The 19,692-nt window shown below is 37.7% G+C and overlaps 1 protein-coding gene across 1 annotated transcript in view; it reads right to left on the reverse strand.

The window, feature by feature from the left end:
- Window positions 1–19,692, reverse strand: part of NEO1 (neogenin 1) — a 193,858-nt gene that overhangs the window by 58,962 nt on the left and 115,204 nt on the right. Inside the window, exon 10 of the mRNA XM_032593504.1 lies at window positions 1,952–2,171. Within this exon, the coding sequence (XP_032449395.1) occupies window positions 1,952–2,171 (220 nt within the window). The remainder of the gene's footprint in view (window positions 1–1,951; window positions 2,172–19,692) is intronic.

Raw genomic sequence — 19,692 nt, forward strand, 5'->3', positions numbered from 1 at the left:
CTGAAATGAATTTATTCCCTGGACAAGTATTTATTTACTGCTATTATATGCCAGGCCCTGTTCCAGGTGCTGGTGATATTCTACTGATATGACAGACACCAGAAATTGGTTAATAAAGAGAGAAAATTTCAGAGTGTTCCGTGTTCTGGAAACAAGCAGAAAGACAAAACAGGATGATGTGACAGCAGTGGTGTTGTGGTCAACGTTTAATAACCAGCTCTGGTTTGTAGCACTTGTCTCAGTAAATACTCATGCCACACCCCATTTTGAGCTACCAAGTTGTCATGGGTTTACAATATTTCCTGAAAATTTAACAACATGCTTGGAAACAAGCTGGCCCCAGAACATCACTGTGTGATAGGGTTGGAGGGGGGCTAAGCCGGGTGAGTATTCACGGAAGGCCTACGAAGGTGTCATCTGAAGATGACTGGTAAGAAGCCAGAAACAGTTGTTTGTGAGGGAAATGCATTTCTGGTAGAAGGAACAGCAGAGACAAAGGACCTATAATGGAAAGAAGTTTGTTATTCTGAGGAATTACTAAATGGTTTTTTCTTTTGTGAAATATTATGAAATTAGCAAGGAGATGTGAAAGACCATTGGAGGCATTCTAACACAAGCCATTCGGTAGTAATGTCTTGCCTTTTTGTTTCTTTATCTTTGCAATGCCCAAAACATCTGGTACAGTGTTCAGATAAACATCATTCTAGCAGAAGCTCCATCTATCTCAAAGCTCTATCTATCTCCAACTGGCTCAAATTAGGTCACTCGGACTTCTCAAAAGTATTAAATCAAGGGATTATGATTTACGTTCCTGTATTTGTGGAACTTGACAGTCTAGTTATTAAATACAATATGTACCAGATGTAAGCACCCTGGTAGAAACACAAGCTTTATTTCATCTGTGAGGGCCCTAGACCAAACAGTGATTTCAGCTTTCTTATTTTGATATGAATAAAGAAATCTACTGGACAAGGCTAAGAATACACAGCATGCGGCTTGGTTCTTCCGAAAGTTTTTATAATTTGGTTGGGAAAACAACACAAATATACATAAAATAGAAGAGTAACAATCTATGGCAGTATAAGATCCTATGTTGTCATAATTAAGTGCAATATTAGTGGCAGAAATGCATATAAGAGAAAGACTATGTGAAAAAGTGGAGAAAAATGCATGAGGACTTCATGGGGCTTAATCTGGGCCACAAAGGATTCACTAACTTCAGCTTCAGTTGGGAAAGGGGGAAGTGACAGAAGAGAACACACTTGAAGAAAGGCAGTGTAGTGATAGGAATTGGACTGGTTTCATTAGAAAGTGAATTAAACTGTGAGGTGAGGCAAGTAAGGCTGGACAAATAAAATAAAGCTGGACTATGGGTAAAGTGGCCTGGGGATTCTGGAAAATCTCCCATAAGCAATGGAGAAGCAACATGAGCTCCTAAAAGAGGTGGAGATGGAGAGAAATTTAATGGAAGTGCTGTTTTTTAGGAAAATTAGCTACTAATTACTCTTATATCATCAAGGAGACCCCCTAGAGCTGGGCAGTCCACATCCACATAAGGGTGCGGGCAAATACTCATTTACGATTACTTCTGTAAATTAAGTCTACCTTAATTTCTAGAATCTGAATGTTCTAAGTAAGCCACATCCTATAGGCTGTGCTGACTGAATCTTATGAAAAAAGAACAGCCCTCATTACATTTTAATACTTCTGCCTAAAAAGCTCTATCTACCTTCTCCCCAAGTCATTCCAGGGAGGCAGGAAAGAATACCAGGACTTGAGTCTGTTTGGGATAAGTTTTAATGACCTAAAATTGGGAAATATGCATCTTGGTGGTCATATTTTCTGGACTGGAAATTGGTACAGATTCTGCACAACAAAGAGCCAGGGTGAGCATGACTGGCCTGGGGTAGACCAAGATGCAACCACTGGCTCCAGACATACAGACACTTACCTAACAATCCCTTCCTTGGTGTAGAAGACAGAATAGGTAAGGTTGTCCCCGTGAGGATCTGATGCAGGTGTCCGCCATGTCAATTTGATGAAGCGGGTAGAGACCAGCGAGGCCACGACATCCCGAGGAGCTGAAGGCAGTGGTCCCGTTGTGGCTGGTGCTAGATGGTCAGTAGTGGCACTGGTCAGTGAAGTGGGAGGTAATGTTGGGATGGCAACATCTTGTCATGTGCAAACATTGGGGAATATGAAGGGCAAACCACGACGGTTTTAAAAAAGAGAACAGAAAAACAAAAAACAAAAAAGAAATAAACAAAACCACGATGGGAAATAAAATAAAATGAATGAACATAAAAAAGGCCATTAAACTGAAGGCTAACATGCAGGCCAGGGGTAACTACTGAAAACTAATGGGCACTATTCAAGACACATCACTGTAGAGCAAGCAGACTTTTTGGTCACTATAATGGTTGTGGGTAAGGGACAGGGAAGGTGACAGCTGAGAATAAAACATCTCACAGAAGGACACAGCAGTGACCAAGTAATTTTTTTTTAATCCTGAAAGCAGCATGCATCACCTGTCAAACCTTTCACATAAAAGTCTCATCTACTGATAAAACCTCAGTATTTTTAGCTACTTTATCAAATATGGAATAACATGTGCAGTATGGAGGAGTGTAGGTACTCTCAGCATAGGCCCAGGCTACCGTCAGCCTTAAGGCACAGCTGTGGGTCTTCGGCTCTGCAGGAGATTCAAGAGCCACCTCTTTAACTTCAGACTAACATTAAACTCTGCTCTCTGTAATTTGGCAATCCCCAGGGAAGTTCGACAACTTTCCTCACTTCACAAATAGTTCATCTGCTATCTTCATCAATTCACTTAACTACAATAGTATAAAAACATGAATCAAAAATTCCAAAACCATAAAAATACAACACTTAGGTAGCTCATCTGTTTGTTACAGCCCTCTCTGCAATATATATTTCCGTGGCTTGCAGAACTCAGGAACTGGGTGGGACAGATGAAGTGAAGGCAAGTCAAAGCTCTGCTTGTCAAGAGCCTCATATATTTGTAGTCATGGGTAACTTTATTACTCGCTGAGGCAGTCCATTCTGTTGCTGGACACTTCTGATTTTCCTAATAGTGAACTTAAAATCTCCTTCATCTTGGGGCCAGAAAGTATAAGGATAATTTCACAATTTTCAACTAAAGGAGTTCATCAGAATTCTGGCAAAACCTTAATGGGAAAATTAGGAGAAAAAGGGCAGAGAGGAAAACACGAAAACTCCTGAAGCTGGTTTTCAATGAAATGTTAACTCAACAATCTCCAGGAAAGATCTGTGAACTGCAGAGAATCTAAAGTGAAGCAGTCAAATAAATACACCAGGTAGAATGAGTTCTCTAAGGGAAAGTACAGAGGAAGACCAACCTAACGTCGCTCTTCAGGTGGCGCAGGGTGGAAGTCATCCAACAGCTATCATTTCTACATGGCACTCTGGCTCATGTACTCACTGAATCCTTACAACAACTCTATGAAAAATTTTATTTCTGTCTTCTGTGTAGAGGCTGACAGTTAAGAGGGCTAAACCACTCATCCTAAGTCACAGATGGTAAGTGATGGAGTGTAAAAAATCAACTTTGATTTCTAGTTTAAGAGGCCTCTGCATTTAGCCAATAGGAGCTCTACCCCTGCTGGACCTCTTACTAATTTTATCATCTTGTGCATGTCACTTACTCTCTCTTTTCCTCTCCTTCTGAGAAAGTACTTTGGAGAGAACAGAGTGCTGTCAGCATGTAAGACCATGAAGTCACAGCCACAGTCACAGAAGATACAAGTCCACATTTCACTGACACAAGTGTCAATATTGTAAGACCGTTACGTCTGAATGGCCTCTAAGGCCTCATTCTTATCCCTGATGCTTGAATAGATGCGCTTCCTCAGAGAAAAGAAATACCTCTCCTTCACAGCTTTCAGAGTTCTTTTTCACATGCTGTGCCAGTTTATTCACACAACAACCCTATGAGGTAGGATGGGAATGACAGGATTAGATGTTGGGGTGAAGATAAGAAAGGAGTCAAGGACTCCAGGTTCCTGGAGAAACCAGGCTTGGGAGAATGGGTGGTTGGGGGTGTCATTCACAGAGAATGACAACATTAAAAGAGACTAGAGACTGAGGGAGAGATGGCAAATGATGAACACGCTGTGTCGAAAGTAATGATCCCACATGTGCCAGAGAAATGTGTAAGAAGCAACTGGAGATGTTGAATCTCTGACTATGTAAAATTAAGTCACTAAAAACCCTTAGAGGGAAATGATTTGAAGAGTAGCCTCAATAGTCTTCCTTTGTTGCTTCATTTCTGTGTCTATCCAGAAATACACTTAAGTAAAAACTGCTTCCAAGTCTGACCTGACCCACTAAGCTAAGTTTTTCCCAACTATCTGCTGGCTGGAGAGGAGAGGAAATCTGTACTGTGAGAGGCAGTACAGCATACTGGAAAAAGCCCAGGATTTCAAGTACAAAGACCTTCTATTCAAAACTTGACTCTGTCACGTCCTAATAACGTGAAGTTGGGCAAGTCACACAGTCTCTCTGATCTCAGTTTCCTTGTCTGTAACTGGAAACGCTCCCCACTCATGTCCCAGGCTGGTATGAACCACACGAATATCATCCATAAGAAAAGTGTATGTGGAAGCACTAGGTGCATGTTTTCACTGACAGAAAAATCTAAATATAAAGGCAACCAGGAGGAGAATGTAAGCAGGAAGATCAGGTGCTACAAGTGATGGGTGATAACTAAGAACTGGTCAGACACAGACATTTCAATTAGCCCATGGAACTCTAGGGCACACATGTGAATGTTTTGAATGGCATCCAGCACTTCCCACTTATATTTTTCATGTTCATGATGAGTCACGCTCATCTGTAAGCTCCTTGAGGATGAAATCCATATCTGTTTCCTCTTGGCATCATTCGTTGTGCATGTGTATACCTTAGATAATCAATAAATGTGTATTTATTGAATAAGTGGAAAAAAATCAGGGAGAATGTTAGTGCAATGGGGACCAGTGTTTCTAGAAGCTCATCACACACACAAATATTTTAATCTTTGTAGCTGCTACAAAGTATATACAAATATAATGATGCTATGTAAACATTTGCTTTGCAAATGTATTTTACCAGTTATACACAGAATCAAAGTGTAAATAATGGCAGATCATTGTAAATGATTCCTAGTTAACTATGGGAAAAATCCATGTCCACTGTGGTCCTAGTGTTTTATACCCACTTTCCCCAAGTTGGTTCTTTTGCTGCCGTTCCATGATCTAGCTGGGCAGGTAAGGGAAAGGGTCTTACGTGATCTCAGAGAATCAAATAGGCAGTTAAGATACACCAGGATCAATGGCAGAATGATACAGATTGGGACTTTAGACTTCTAGCATGATGGTTTGAGGATGTCAACAAATGCTCTTCCCCAAAAACAGCTATAAAGCTGGACAAAATTGTCAAAAACTGGAAACTGGCCAAAGGCATACAACAAACCAAGAAGGATTTATTCATAAAAATTACCACAGTTCAGGTAAAATCAGTGAGTCTGTGTGTGCCATTCTTGCCTGGGTCTGTTCCAAGCTCCCCAGCTCTGTGGGAGTAGTTGTTCAACCAGGGTACGGCAGGCCCCAGAAGCTAGTGGCCCTGCTGCTGCCATCAGAGGGGCACACTCGATGTGGAGCACTGCCAGCTAAAGTGGCAATGTTGGTGGCAAGTGAAAAGGAAGGGCCAGTGTCTCTGCTAGCCTGCGACTGTGATTTGGGGGCAAACAGCAGATGATAGGCTGGATTTAACAGGGAGTTTGGTGAGGTAAAAAATAGTAAGAAGGCTTGAGAAGTTCTCCACATAATCCAGGAAGACTGAAAGCCATGCGTATATGCAGCAGAGCCAAGAAGAGGTCCAGATGACCTACATATCCCCAGCCAGCGGAACCTATGTGTGTATTCAGAGCACAAGTGAGAGAGCCCCGCAGAAAGCAAAAGCTGAGGCCGGCTAAAAAATGACCTGAACTTTGAATGCATTGCCCAAACCACACACAGATCCATCAGCTAAAAGTGGAAGGCTTACTGGCTTGAGATATTTGACTGATATTTGACTTCTGACTGATATTTGGATAAATGCTAATCCATACAGACACAAGGGTTACCCTAGAAATGCAGGCTTAAAAATAAAAACAAAACAATAAAGAACAAAAGCTGAGCAGAAACATCAACGGTCACACATTGTGGGGAAGGTGGATGTCACAGATTTAGTCCAGGCAAGCTAACTACACTAAGGAAACAAGAACAGCTTGGGAAACGGGAGTGGGGGGAGGAAGAGGACTCAGAACCCACAGTTGCTACAATATGCTATCCAAAATATCCAATATTCAACAAAAAATGAAGAGACATGCAAAGAAACAAAGTGTGACTTACACTCAGAGGCTAATGTAAAAAAATGCAGTCAATAAAAAGGTCTTGGGGTCCTTAGATATTAGATTTAATAAAGACTTCAGAGGAGCTGTTAAAAATATGTTCAAAGAACTAAAGGAAACTGTCAGGAAGTATACAGTGTCAGAGATTTACCTTACTTTTAAGCTAACAAGACAGCCTATTACTGTTTCATGGGCACAGGCAAAAACACAAGCCTCACATCAGAGACAAAGAACTTCATTACTCAGGGCAATGGCAATGGTCAGAGCTTCTTGTTTGTTTTCATCAGTTCTCCATGCCCCTCAAGTGCCACAAAGGCAATGTTTTAAAGGCCCAGGATGGATGCCTACACCTGCAGCAGGTTGTAACAGGAGAAGAACCCTGAGCTTGAGGGATTTACAACTCTCAAGCAGAGAGAGATGGGGGCAGAAGATCCAAAGCGGGCTCTGCGCTGACAGCAGAGAGCCCGATGTGGGGCTTGAACTCGTGAACCATGAGATCATGACCTAAGCCAAAATCAGACACTCAACCGACTGAGCCACCCAGGTGCCCTGAGGCACCTCTGAGGCTTCTATAGCAAGCCCCAGACAAAGAACAGGTGTACTGTGGATATCTTATTTAATTCTGATGTGGTCAGAGACATACTTTGTATGGTTACAGTCTTTTAAAATTTCTTGAGACTTGTTTTATGTTTTATGTAGTTGTTGTGCAAAGATTCTGTAATATCAGGTCAAAGTGGCTGATAGGGATGTTTGAATCTTCTATACTCTTAGCTTTTTCTGATTGTTTTAATCAGTTTTTGAGAGTAGACTATTAAAATCTCTAACCATTATCATTGAATTATATACCTCTTTGAACATATCAATTATAAATACATTTACATCTAACAGTAGAGCCCCCAAACACATGAATCCAAATAAATATGGGGAAACCCCAAATTTTTGGAAATCAAACAACCCACTTCTTTTTTTTTTTTAACGTTTATTTATTTTTGAGACAGAGAGAGACAGAGCATGAACGGGGGAGGGTCAGAGAGAGAGGGAGACACAGAATCTGAAGCAGGCTCCAGGCTCTGAGCTGTCAGCACAGAGACCGACACGGGGCTTGAACTCAAAGACTGTGAGATCAAGACCCGAGCCGAAGTCGGACGCTTAACCGACTAAGCCACCCAGGCGCCCCTCAAACAACCCACTTCTAAGTAACCCAAGGGTCAAAGAAGAAATCACACAAAAAAGTTAATATTTTTAACTGAATGAAAATAAAAGCAAAAAATTAAAAATTATGGGATGCAGCTAAAGCAATGCTTAAAGGGAAATTTAAATACTTTTACCAGAAAAGAAGTCTCCCATAAATTACCTAATCTCCTATTTAGTGAAGAGTGCAGATCTTAAGCGTTCTCTCACACATACACACAAAGTAACCATGTATGGTGACAGGTGTATTAATTAACTTGTTAACTTAATTGTGGGAATCCTTTCACAATGTATACATGTATCAAATCATCATGTTGGACACTTTAAATATATTACCATTTGTCAGTCATACCTCAACAAAGCTGGGAAAAATTAAATTGAATAATATTTTAGCCAAGTTCTTTAAAAAAAAAAAAAGACACAAGACTAAGAAATTAATAGAAGACATAAACTGCCTAATTCAAGAATCAAAGAAGAGACAATACTACCAACCCTATAGATTGGTAAGTTATAAGGTAAAATTATGAACAAATTTATGTCAATAAATCAGATAACTCAGAGGAAACAGAACAATTCCCAGAAAAACAAAAATTACCAAACCTACTCATGAAGAAACACAAAATCTAGGTAGAAATAAAACAAATGAAGACATTTATTTTTTTTTATTTTTTTTTTTATATGAAGTTTATTGACAAATTGGTTTCCATACAACACCCAGTGCTCATCCCAAAAGGTGCCCTCCTCAATACCCATCACCCACCCTCCCCTCCCTCCCACCCCCCATCAACCCTCAGTTTGTTCTCAGTTTTTAACAGTCTCTTATGCTTTGGCTCTCTCCCACTCTAACGTCCTTTTTTTTTTTTTTTTTTTTTTTTCCTTCCCCTCCCCCATGGGTTCCTGTTAAGTTTCTCAGGATCCACATAAGAGTGAAACCATATGGTATCTGTCTTTCTCTGTATGGCTTATTTCACTTAGCATCACACTCTCCAGTTCCATCCACGTTGCTACAAAAGGCCATATCAAATGAAGACATTTAACTAGTAATTAAAAATCTTCCCACACAGACAAGTCCAAGCCCAGATGCCTTCACTGGTAAATGCTATATTTAAAACAAGAAATAAAACTAATCCTTCGTAATTTTTTCAGAAAACAGAAGAGAAACACCTCTAGCTCATTCTGTGAGGCCGATATTACTCTAATATCAAAGCCAAAGGAAAAGAAACTAGGGATCAATATCCCTCATGATCACAGATACAATAGCCCTTAATGAAACACTAGCAAACCGTAGTTAGTAGCATTTTAAAAGGATTATACATTATGACCAAGTAGGATTTATCACAGGAATTCAGACTAGTTTAATATCCAAAAATCAATGTAATATGCCATATTGAGACAAAAAAGAATATATGATCACCTTAATAAACGCAGAAAAAGCAATCTGACAAAATCAAACACCTACCTATTCATGATAAAAACTCTCAACAAAGAACAGAAGTTCCTCATCCTGAAAAATCTACAGTGAAATTACATGAAATGGTTAAAAAGTAAATGCTTTTCCCTTAAGGTTGGATACATGTCAGCTCTCATTTCTTATATTAAGCAGGTACTGAAAGTTCTAGCCAGTGCAGGAAGGTGGGAAAAAGAGAAAAAGTAAATAAAAGGTGCCTGGGTGGTTCAGTCATTAAGCAACTGACTTCAGCTCAGGTCATGATCTCACAGTTGGTGAGTCTGAGTCCCATATCAGGTGACCTCGAGCTCCACTATGGGTGAGCCCTGCTTCGGATGAGCCCCGTTTTGGGTGAACCCCACTTCAGGTGAGCAATGCTTCTGTCTCTGTTTCTCTCTGCCCCTCTTAGGATTCTCTCTCTCTCTGCCCCTTGCTTACTTGCACCCCCCCCCAAAAAAAAACAGAACAAAACAAAACCCTTCTAGAATTAATAAGTTCAGCAAGGTCACAGAACACAAAGTCAATATACAAAAACCAACTCTATTTCTATAAACTAGGAATAAACAACCCAAAAATGGAATTAAGAAAACAACTTCATTCATGATAGCATCAAAAAAGGAACAAAATACTTAGAAATAAACTTAACAAAAGAAGTGTAAGATTTATATCCTCAAAACTACAACCCATTGCTGAGAGAAATTAAACAACATCTAAAACAAAAGTATCTAAATGAAAAGAAAATCTAAATAAATAAATGCTCATGGGTTAGAGGACAACATTGTTAAGAAGACAAGCCGCTCCTAAAATGTAACAGAAAAGACAAAAGGCCTAGAATCGCCAAATCAATTCTGAAACAGAAAAAAGGGCTGGAGAACTTGTATTACTCCATTTCAAAACTTACAATACCGCTCCAGGAATCAAGACAGTCTGGTATTGGCATATTAGTAGGCATATAAATCAATGGAAGAGAACTGAGAGTCCACAAATAAACCCCTAAGTTTGTGGTCCACTGATTTTTGGCCAAGGTGTCAAAAAATTTTAATGTGGGAAAAAAGTCTTTCAACAACTGGTGTTAGTACAACTATATATCCATATGCAGAGTAATGAAATTAGATCCTTACTTAATGCCACATACAAAAATGAATCAAAATGCCTCGTAGACTTAATGGAAGAATGAAAACTTATGGAAGAAAATACAGGAAGAAGTCTTCGTGACTTGGGTTAGAAAAGTGTTCTTAGATATGACAACAAAAGCACAAGACATGAAAGAAAAAAATTGATAATTGCATTCTATTAAAAATAAAAAACTTCTTCACTTTAAGAAAAACACAACTAAGTAAATGAAAAGTAAAGCCACAGACTGGCAGGAATTATTTCCAAATCATGCATCTGATAAAGGACTTGAACATACAAGTCAGAATACATATCAAGGACCAGAATATAAAATGAACTCTTATAAATCAATAACAACAACAAATAACCCAATTTAAAAGTAGGTAAAAGACTTAGACATTTCACCAAAGAAAACATAAGAACTGCTAATAAACACACGAAAATGTGCAAACACCATTAGTCATTAGGGAAATGTACATTAAAACACAACCACACACTCACCAGAATGTATATCATCAAAAAGGGTAACTAAGTATCGTACAACAAAAGTTGTGAGGGCACAAATAACTGGAATCCTCATACGTGGTTGGCGGGAATGCTTTAAGTCTTCCAACTGATGAATACGAACTGTCTCCATTTATTATTTATATCTTCAATTTCTTTAAAAAATGTTTCATGGTTTTCAGGCCATAAGTTTTACACTTCTTTTGTTAATTTACTAAGCATTATTATTTTTTAAATGAAATTATTTTAATTTTAATCTCAGATTGTCCACTGTCAAGTATACAGAAATACAAATGATTTCTGGGTACAGATATTGACTCTTGCTGAATTCATTTATTAGTTCTAATAGTTTATTTGTGCACTCCTTATGATTTTCTATATACAAGATGATGTCACCTGTAGAGAGTTTTAGTTTCTTAAAAAGTTAAACACAGAGTTAGCATATGACCCAGAAATTCTACTCCTAGAATCTACTACCCAAGAGAAATGAAAACAAATATCCCCACAAAGATTTATACATGAATGTTCAGAGTATCATTATTCAGAATACACAAAAACTAGAAACAATCCAAGTCTCCAACCACTGATACATAGGTAAACACAATGAGGTATATCTCTATAAAAGATATTATTCAGCAATAAAAAGATACAAAATACTGATGTATGCCACAATATGGATGATTTCAAAAATATTACCCTAAATGAAAAAAACCGCTTGTAAAAGACTATATATTACATGATTCCATTTCTGTGTAAAAGAACTACAAAAGGCGCTTTTATAGTAACAGAAAGCAAATAACTGATTATCTGTAGCTGGGGACAAGAGCAGGTATTGACTGCAAACAGATGTTAAGTGATTTGGGGGATGGAAATGTTTTGTGTCTATATTGTGATGATGACTACACAACTCTATAAATTCACTAAAAATTACTAAAGTGTAAACTTACAATGCATCAATTTTATTGTATGTAAATCATACTACAATAAAATCACTAAGAAGAATGAAATGGCTTAACCTGGCCATTTGGAAGTATTAAACATACTTTTTTCTAGTGTATAGTTAAAATAGACAGTTACAATAGTAATAGTGACAGAATCCCAGGGCATTTCTGTTGCTCAAAATATCAGAGCTTAAAACCAACCTATCTGAAGCCTTCACAAAAAAAATAAAATGTCCAGAAATTACTCAAAGATTTTACAAATGCCAGTTAGTCATCAAGGGTCCTAAAGCACAAGTGAAATCTTTCTTTAAATAAAGAAGTCTGATTGTATTAGGAGTTAAGCTGCTTCCTTTCCCATCTGCCACCAAAGTTCACCCCTGAAAGTAAAAGATCTTGTCACATCTCTCCCCAAAACTATCTACAGAATGAAGTGCAACGCCTCAGTACAAGGGTCAAGGTCCTACATACCGTGCTCTAGGTTTGCTTGGTTACTGAACAAGAATGGGCTGTTCAGCTTCTGCACCTATGTTCACACTGCTACTCTATTTAGAGCAATAAACACCATGTAAATCTGACGCAAGTGAAAGGCAACTGGGAAATATGTTTGAGAAAAGGTATCAAACTTTCAAAATGTGAACATCAAAAAAAGCTGTTAGCTTTGACCTGCTGCTCAAACTCCTGGCAGCAGCTTCACACTGGCGCTTTCGCTGAAACCTAACCACTCCACAGGCTCTGAAGGGATCTGTGAGACCCTGAAGGATTATATTCCTCCTGATGTAGTATGCTACCTGAGAAAATCATCAGAGATATTCTCATTTTTCTGAGAAATCATTTTCAAAATCCAGCTACACTGTGGTTGCTGGATCCAGTTTTAACGATACATTAGATTTGTGATGGATGATGTGTCACTTTTAGTTTGTAATTATGAGTTTAACCAATACATCTATGCACTGAAAACAGTTTCTAGGTAGAGATCATTAAATTCTGTGCTGGGCATGTTGCCCTCAGTTAAGTGGAACCAATTATCCTGATTTGATACCCACTCATACCAGCCAAGTGAGCTGTGAATAGGCACATTTAAGTTTTCTTTCGAAATCCTAATTTTGTTCCCTTTAAAAAAAATTTTTTTTAATAGAGAGAGAGAGAGTGAGAACATGAGTGGGGGAGAGGCAGAGAGGGAGGAAGACACAGAATCTGAAGCAGGCTCGAGACTCTGAGCTGTCAACACAGAGCCTGATGTGGGGCTTGAACTCACGAACCATGAGATCATGACCTGAGCCAAAGTCAGACGCTTAACCAACTGAGCCATCCAGGTGCCCCCAAATTTTGTTCCCTTTTCATAACCTTTCTTTCTTACCTTTTGAAGGAGTTCAGAAGGTTTTGAAGGCATCTAGGGAAAAATTTCTATCTTTCAAGCCCTTCATTTCCTTGCATAAAGGAATTTACTAAATTGGTATTTCCCAGGAACGTTCACAGCAGTATTATTCAAAATTCATTGTTCAAAACAGAGCCAGATTAACATGGTGCTTATTGCTCTAAACATAAAAGCAATGTCAACAAAAGTGCAGTTCTACAAAGCATTTCTTTTGGGAGATGTTAACAAATATACCATAAAAGAGGAGAACAATCATATTTGTGAGACTGTGCAGATGTATCATCCTTTTTAGTATGTTAAAGACTCCCAGAAATTCTACAGGAGAATATGGTGTGTTAACCTAGACTTTCCCATTCTTATATGATCGTGAAATCTCTTTTCCCCAAACCATAATCCAGTTTGGGCAATCTTTAATAATACCTGAGATAGTATCTAGCAGACAGTTCTTTCAAAGAGCCTCTGTTTGAAATCTAGTCATTGTTCAACTACTTCTTTAGGCAGTCTATTTCATATTCTTATTTAAAAATCAAAATGTTGGGGCGCCTGGGTGGCTCAGTCAGTTGAGCATCCGACTTCGGTTCAGGTCATGATCTCGCAATCTGTGAGTTTGAGCCCTGCGTCAGGCTCTGTGCTGACAGCTCAGAGCCTGGAGCCTGCTTCGGATTCTGTGTCTCCCTCTCTCTCTGCCCCTCCCCCACTCATGCTCTGTCTCTCTCTCTCTGTCAAAAATAAACATTAAAAAAAATTAAAAAAAATAAAAATAATAAAAATAAAAATGTAATAAGCTTGTTATAAAAGTAATATATACAATACAGAAGTATACAAAGCCAAAAGATTAAAGTTCCACTTTTCATCATCTCCAAAATACCACCGTTAAAGGTTTGGTTCATATTCTTCCAATTATTTTCCTTTTCAATTATACGCTTGTATATACATAAAAATATGAGAATAAAATGCTACCAAAAATGCTGCTCTGCAAACTGCTGTATGGTATAATATGTCTTTAAGAACGTCTCATGTCAGTATATAAAAACAAACCTCATTATTCCCAACTGCTACCCACTGTTCTATAACACAAACATCACCATTAATTTAATAATTTCCTTATTATTACTTACATTTAGGCTGATTCCATTATTTATTTATTTTGATGATGTTTTTGAAAACTTTCCTATCTGTGTATCTTTGTGCACATGTGCAAATATTTCTGTAAGATGGATTCTTAGAAATGAAATGCCAAAGGTTTGTGTATTTGAATGCTTCAGAGGCGATGCCAAATAATCTTCTGAAAATCTACTTTGGCCTCAGTTTTAGGACAGAGGGCCAAATATACCTCTGGGTCCACAACTTTATAAATACCTTCCAACAACAAATAGGACAAGAAACACGAACACAAACTCTATTCTGAACAAAAGAGGTAGCTGTAATCCCACCCCAAAACATATGCAAAGAGAAAGCGGACAGATTAATTGATGGAGCAGAGTTGAACCAAGTACTCCTAGAGGGACAGACTGATAAGACTCCCAACAAACTGGCCTTGAGGCGCTGGCAGCACTTCAGGAGACAGGGATGACATGGGGCACAAAGGAATTAGGAGCTATGCAACCTTCACCTCACCCCTGGAAACACGGGGTTTATACTCAGGAGAAACTAAATCAGAGAGGCTGGGCTCTGCGCTCAGCGGTAGCCAACAAGGGGATTAAGACCACGTACTCAAATATGAAACTCCCTGGCATTCTCCTCAGCAAGTTCCAGAAGGCTGGCCATCAGGCTTCCTATCACTAAGCAGGAAATTGAAGCATTCCTCTCTGGATAAGCTGAGCAGCAGAGAAGACTTACAAATATTGCTATCTGGTAAAGTCCTAGCAAGAATAACAAAAAAGAATGACTTGGGGCACCTGCGCAGCTCAGTCGGTTAAGCATCCGACTCTTGATCTCAGGGTCGTGAGTTCAAGCCCTGCATTGGGCTCTGCACAGGGTGTGGAGCCTACTTAAAAAAAAAAAAAAAAAAAAAAAGAATGACTACTCAGCTGTCCTATAATAAAGCCTAGCAGTAAAAAGATTTCATCTCAAAAGTTTAAGGGAAAACAGGGTATCTGCATAACCTCAAGGTATATCTCCTAAAGTATCTATTAATTACAGAAAGAAAACTTTACAATGGGGAAATCTGACTGACACCACCTTAACCACATGATCAAGTTGGCATTACCAAATAATAAGACATACTGGCATAATATAACCCTGATATGGATGTGTTGTAAAGGGCACATCAATTCTATAGTATTTGTCAAAAAAAAAAAAATTATAGCCTTAATGTACTCCATTAACCTAATGTAATCATGAGATGATTCCAGGCAAACGAAAATTGAGAACAATATACAAAATACCTGATCAATACTTTTCTCAAGAGTCAAAAGAGTCAAGGGCATGAAAGACAAAAGTATAGTCACAGACTAAAGAGAGTAGGAGATATGACAACTAAATGCAACGTGGGATCCAAAACTGGATCCTAGAACAGAAAAAGGACATTAGTGGAAAAACCAGTAAAATCAGAATAAAGTTCATAGTTAACAGTTAACTGATGTCAATTTCCTAGTTTTGTTTATTGCATCACGGTTATTTAAGACGTTAACACTAGATGAAGTTGGGTGGAGAATATATTCTATGAGAGCTCTCTACACTCTAACACTTCTGCAATTCTAAAATTACTTTGAAAAGTGTTTTAAAAGTTCCTTTCATATAAATAGAACTTTCAATATTTTTAATACCATATTCTTAAATATGAATGAGCTGCCAAAGACTACTTTAAAGTATTTAAGGGTAGTCGTCTTCTTTTGATTAAAATATGCCAGTTCTTTCTTCTATTCCCTTCATAACATGGTTTCGAAACCTTTCTATAAACTCTTGAACTAAAGTGGCCAAAACATAAATAAGAATGTTATATATTTTTGTCATTGTATTCAAAGGTTAAAATAGATTCTCGGCATTTATATCATATTGATGAGATCTACTGAGCTACCAATAACCTAAAGGTCATACAATATCACATGTAGTAAGTTTATTTTGCTATCCTATACAGCACTTATGTAATTGTTTAAAATTAATTTTATACTGCCTGTACAGGGCTACATAAGAATGTTCCAAATGTGCAGATCTACATTAATAGTGAGTCTATTAGTATTAACTTATATGACCCTTTTAGGCACAGTTCAACAAGACAGCTGAAAAGAGAAACTTGTACTTGTTAGCGTCATTGATTTTCCTTAAATTTTTTTTCCGGCAAGCTTCTGTTCTTCCAAGTATTCCTCGTGATATTGTGTTTTTCTGTACTCAAATTTCCATTTAGTTCTTTATTATATTTCCATTTCTTTACTGAGCCACCATTTGTTCCCTGTGTGTTCATGTTTTCCTTTATATCTTTGAACATATCCATAATAGCTACTTTACATTCCTTGTCCACTAATGCCATTTCTGAGTTTGTTTTCTACTGAATTTTTTTCCCTAGGTTGTTTTTGTTTGTTTGTTTTTTCCTAGGTTAATTGTTAACCTTTTCCTTTCCTTTTCTCTTCTCTCTCCTTTCCCTGTTCTATTTTCTCTCCTCCCCTCCCCATTCTCTCCTCCTTTTCTCTCTTTTCCTTTCTTTGCCTTTCAACTAATTGTGATTATATGTTACATATTATGTATGCTAACCTGTTGGTTGTTTGGATTTTGTTGTCTTCCTAAGTAGAGTGTTGAACATGTTCCTTTCAAGATTTGTTTTAAACTGTTACTGATGGTTCTACAGTAGCCTGGTATCTAGAACTATATTAGCCCTACTCTCAAAATAGCTTTTCTGTAGTCTCCACTGAAGACCTAGAGTGTTCAATAAGTTCTCTCTACTCTGATTGGACAGAATATAAACATTTCTCAACCAGGTTTATGCTCCAAGAATTTTCCAGCTCTCTAGTAATTGTAATTGTTCTTTCCTTAATAGATGTTCTTTGCTAAACTTGTAGAGTCTTGCTCTGTTTATGTGCAGCTTAGTATTCATCAGTAAAAGACTCAAGGGGAACCCTATACAGTTTTCTTGAGCTTCTCTGTACATCTCATTTCTCTCCACTGGGCTGCTCCACAAATTCCAACTACCCTTTCTCACCCTAAACTCTGATCTCTGTCTCCTTAGCTCATTGAGACTCTAAGCTGTCTGCTTCCTTCTCTCAACCCTGTACTGCAGTTTGGAAAGTGCTTCCAGGCAGAAAGCTGGAGGTAATTATGGGGCTCATCTCATTAGTTTTCCTTCTCTTAGGGATTATGGTCTTGCATGTTTTCAAATGTCTAAAAATACTTACTACATATATTTTGTCCAGTTTTCTAGCTGTTTAGATCAAGACAGCTAGTCCAGTACTAGTTACTCTGTCATGGCTGGAAATGTAAGTCCCAAGTACTTTCAAGATATGATAATTAGGGGTGCCTGGGTTGTGGCTCGGTTGGTTCAGCATCTGACTCTTGATTTAGGCTCAGGTCATGATCCCAGGGTCACTGGATTGAGCCCCATATGGGGCTCCATGCTGACCATGGTCCACTTAAGATTCCCTCTCTGTCTCCCTCTGCCCTCTTCCCTGCTTATGCGCATGCTCGCTCTCTAATTAAAAAAAAAAAAATTAAAAAATTTAAAAACTGTTAAAAAATATACTACAATAATTAAAAATGCTCTTTCAAAAGTACCACTGTAATAAAAAAAGCACTGTATTAAAAACACTTCTAAGCTCTAGTCATTATAGAAAACACTTATTTTTACTAAATTGATATGTTCGTTAGTTTCCTATGTAGAAACTAATATCTACTACAATTCAATAAATGTTCACTTAGTGACTGAATACATAAATAAAAACTAAGAAAACATTTGAGAACAAAAGTATGTAATTGTGGAGATATGAAAGATTTTAAAATATGAATTGATATCATAAAGAAAACTTTTGAAGCTGAATTTCTAAAAAGAACTTAGTTTACATGAAAATAAAGACTTTTAACTATACCAAAATAAGCAGCTCTCCCTAAATTCTAAGACACAGTAAAAGTAATACCCTTATTAGCCAAAAAAAGGCCAAAATGATATCTGTGTAGATATAAGTAAACATATGCTATTCAACTTCTAAATTAGTCTTAAGCGACTTTTCTCTTATATGTAAAAGTTTCACCCAATTAGTTTTCAAATAAAGTTAGATGCATTCAACACTAATTTCACAAGATTCTTTCTTACTAGTTTTGAATTCTTATAAGGTTCCAATCCCATTACACCATTAACAACCTTTCCAATGCCATTACACCATTAACAACGTAGTTGGCTGCTGGCAAGGGCTCATGAAGTATTCAATGTTTAGTGCCAAAGAAGCCTAACCTGAAACTCTGGATTTCTGAACAAAAGGGAAATTGCTCTGTGGTTACACAGAAGTATTTCCTACACTTCTGCTCCCAGTCAGGATTCTGAGAATGGATGTAGGAATGACCAGGCTGAAGAGTGTTACCACTTCAAGAGCAAGAACAAACAACTGTCCTATTGATGAGTGGGGCATCAGATTCTTCTAAAAGCTCAGTGCACAATTTCTCCACTTTTCAACGATTCTTCTCTACATCTTGTCTTACCTTATCCTTTAATTTACAAAAACAAAAAAACAAAAACAACAAGAAAAACAACTTAGTGAAAGGACCCTGGCATTTCAGAAAGCATCTATAATGTAAATGTCATCATAACACCAGTAGGCCAAAGAGACAAGGTATTTTCATAATTGCCATTGGAAAATCAATCAAAATTGCAATAAATGCTTATCCCATTTCTAAATTATCATAAAAATATATGCATGAATGTTCAAGTATCTCAGTATTCATCCCTAACGTTTCTCTATTGGGTCCTACTCCACAATTCTGATGGAGAAATTCATTTCCTCCTCCTACTGTAAAGAGCCCAAAGAAAGCAATCAAAAAACCTTGAGAAGCACAGAAAAACAACAAGAGTCCAATAAAACAACTGTTCCTTCAGATTAAAGACATTCAAATGAAGCATTTACACTCAACGGGGAAACAACAATTACATTAGACTATTAATCATAGCACTTTATTAAAAATAAAAACTCTAACAGAATGTGAGAAGAGCTACAAATTATTTGCTCCTGAGAGTAATCCATCACATAAAGGAGCCACTGAAAAATATGTGGCAGTTACAGGGAGTTCAAAGCTGTGCACTGGTTGCTCCCAATGGTGTCTCTCAACAGATCAGGCGTATTTCATGGAAGCGCATAACGGAGACGCATGAGAAAAAGACAGATTTCTTCCCCCTTTCTCAAAAGAAAATAGTTCACCACTATTTCCAATTTTAAAATATAATGACATCGAATTAGGAAAACTAAAGCAGAGGAATAATGCGACACAATGGTGATGATTTAGGCTTAGCATCCTCTTATACTGTCACAATCTGGTTTATAAACATCTGCCTTCAGGAGACTCATATAAAGAAACAGCTATGGCACCACTGCCTCTGCTCCACCTCATTCTGCTGGATGCCCCACATGAGGGTTAGTGTTAAAAATCTTAAGGTTTTTATAGATTCTAAAGGTTCAAACTACAAGTAAGAAAGCAGCTCTAGAAAACAGAGTTTTTTAAAAGAAGATTTTAGTTTAAAGGAATAATTTTTTAAATTATGTTGAATAGAATGTGATATATTATGAGAAAGAAT

Source organism: Lynx canadensis, chromosome B3, assembly GCF_007474595.2.
Source record: "Lynx canadensis isolate LIC74 chromosome B3, mLynCan4.pri.v2, whole genome shotgun sequence".
In the NCBI taxonomy this organism is placed as follows: Eukaryota; Metazoa; Chordata; class Mammalia; order Carnivora; family Felidae; genus Lynx; species Lynx canadensis.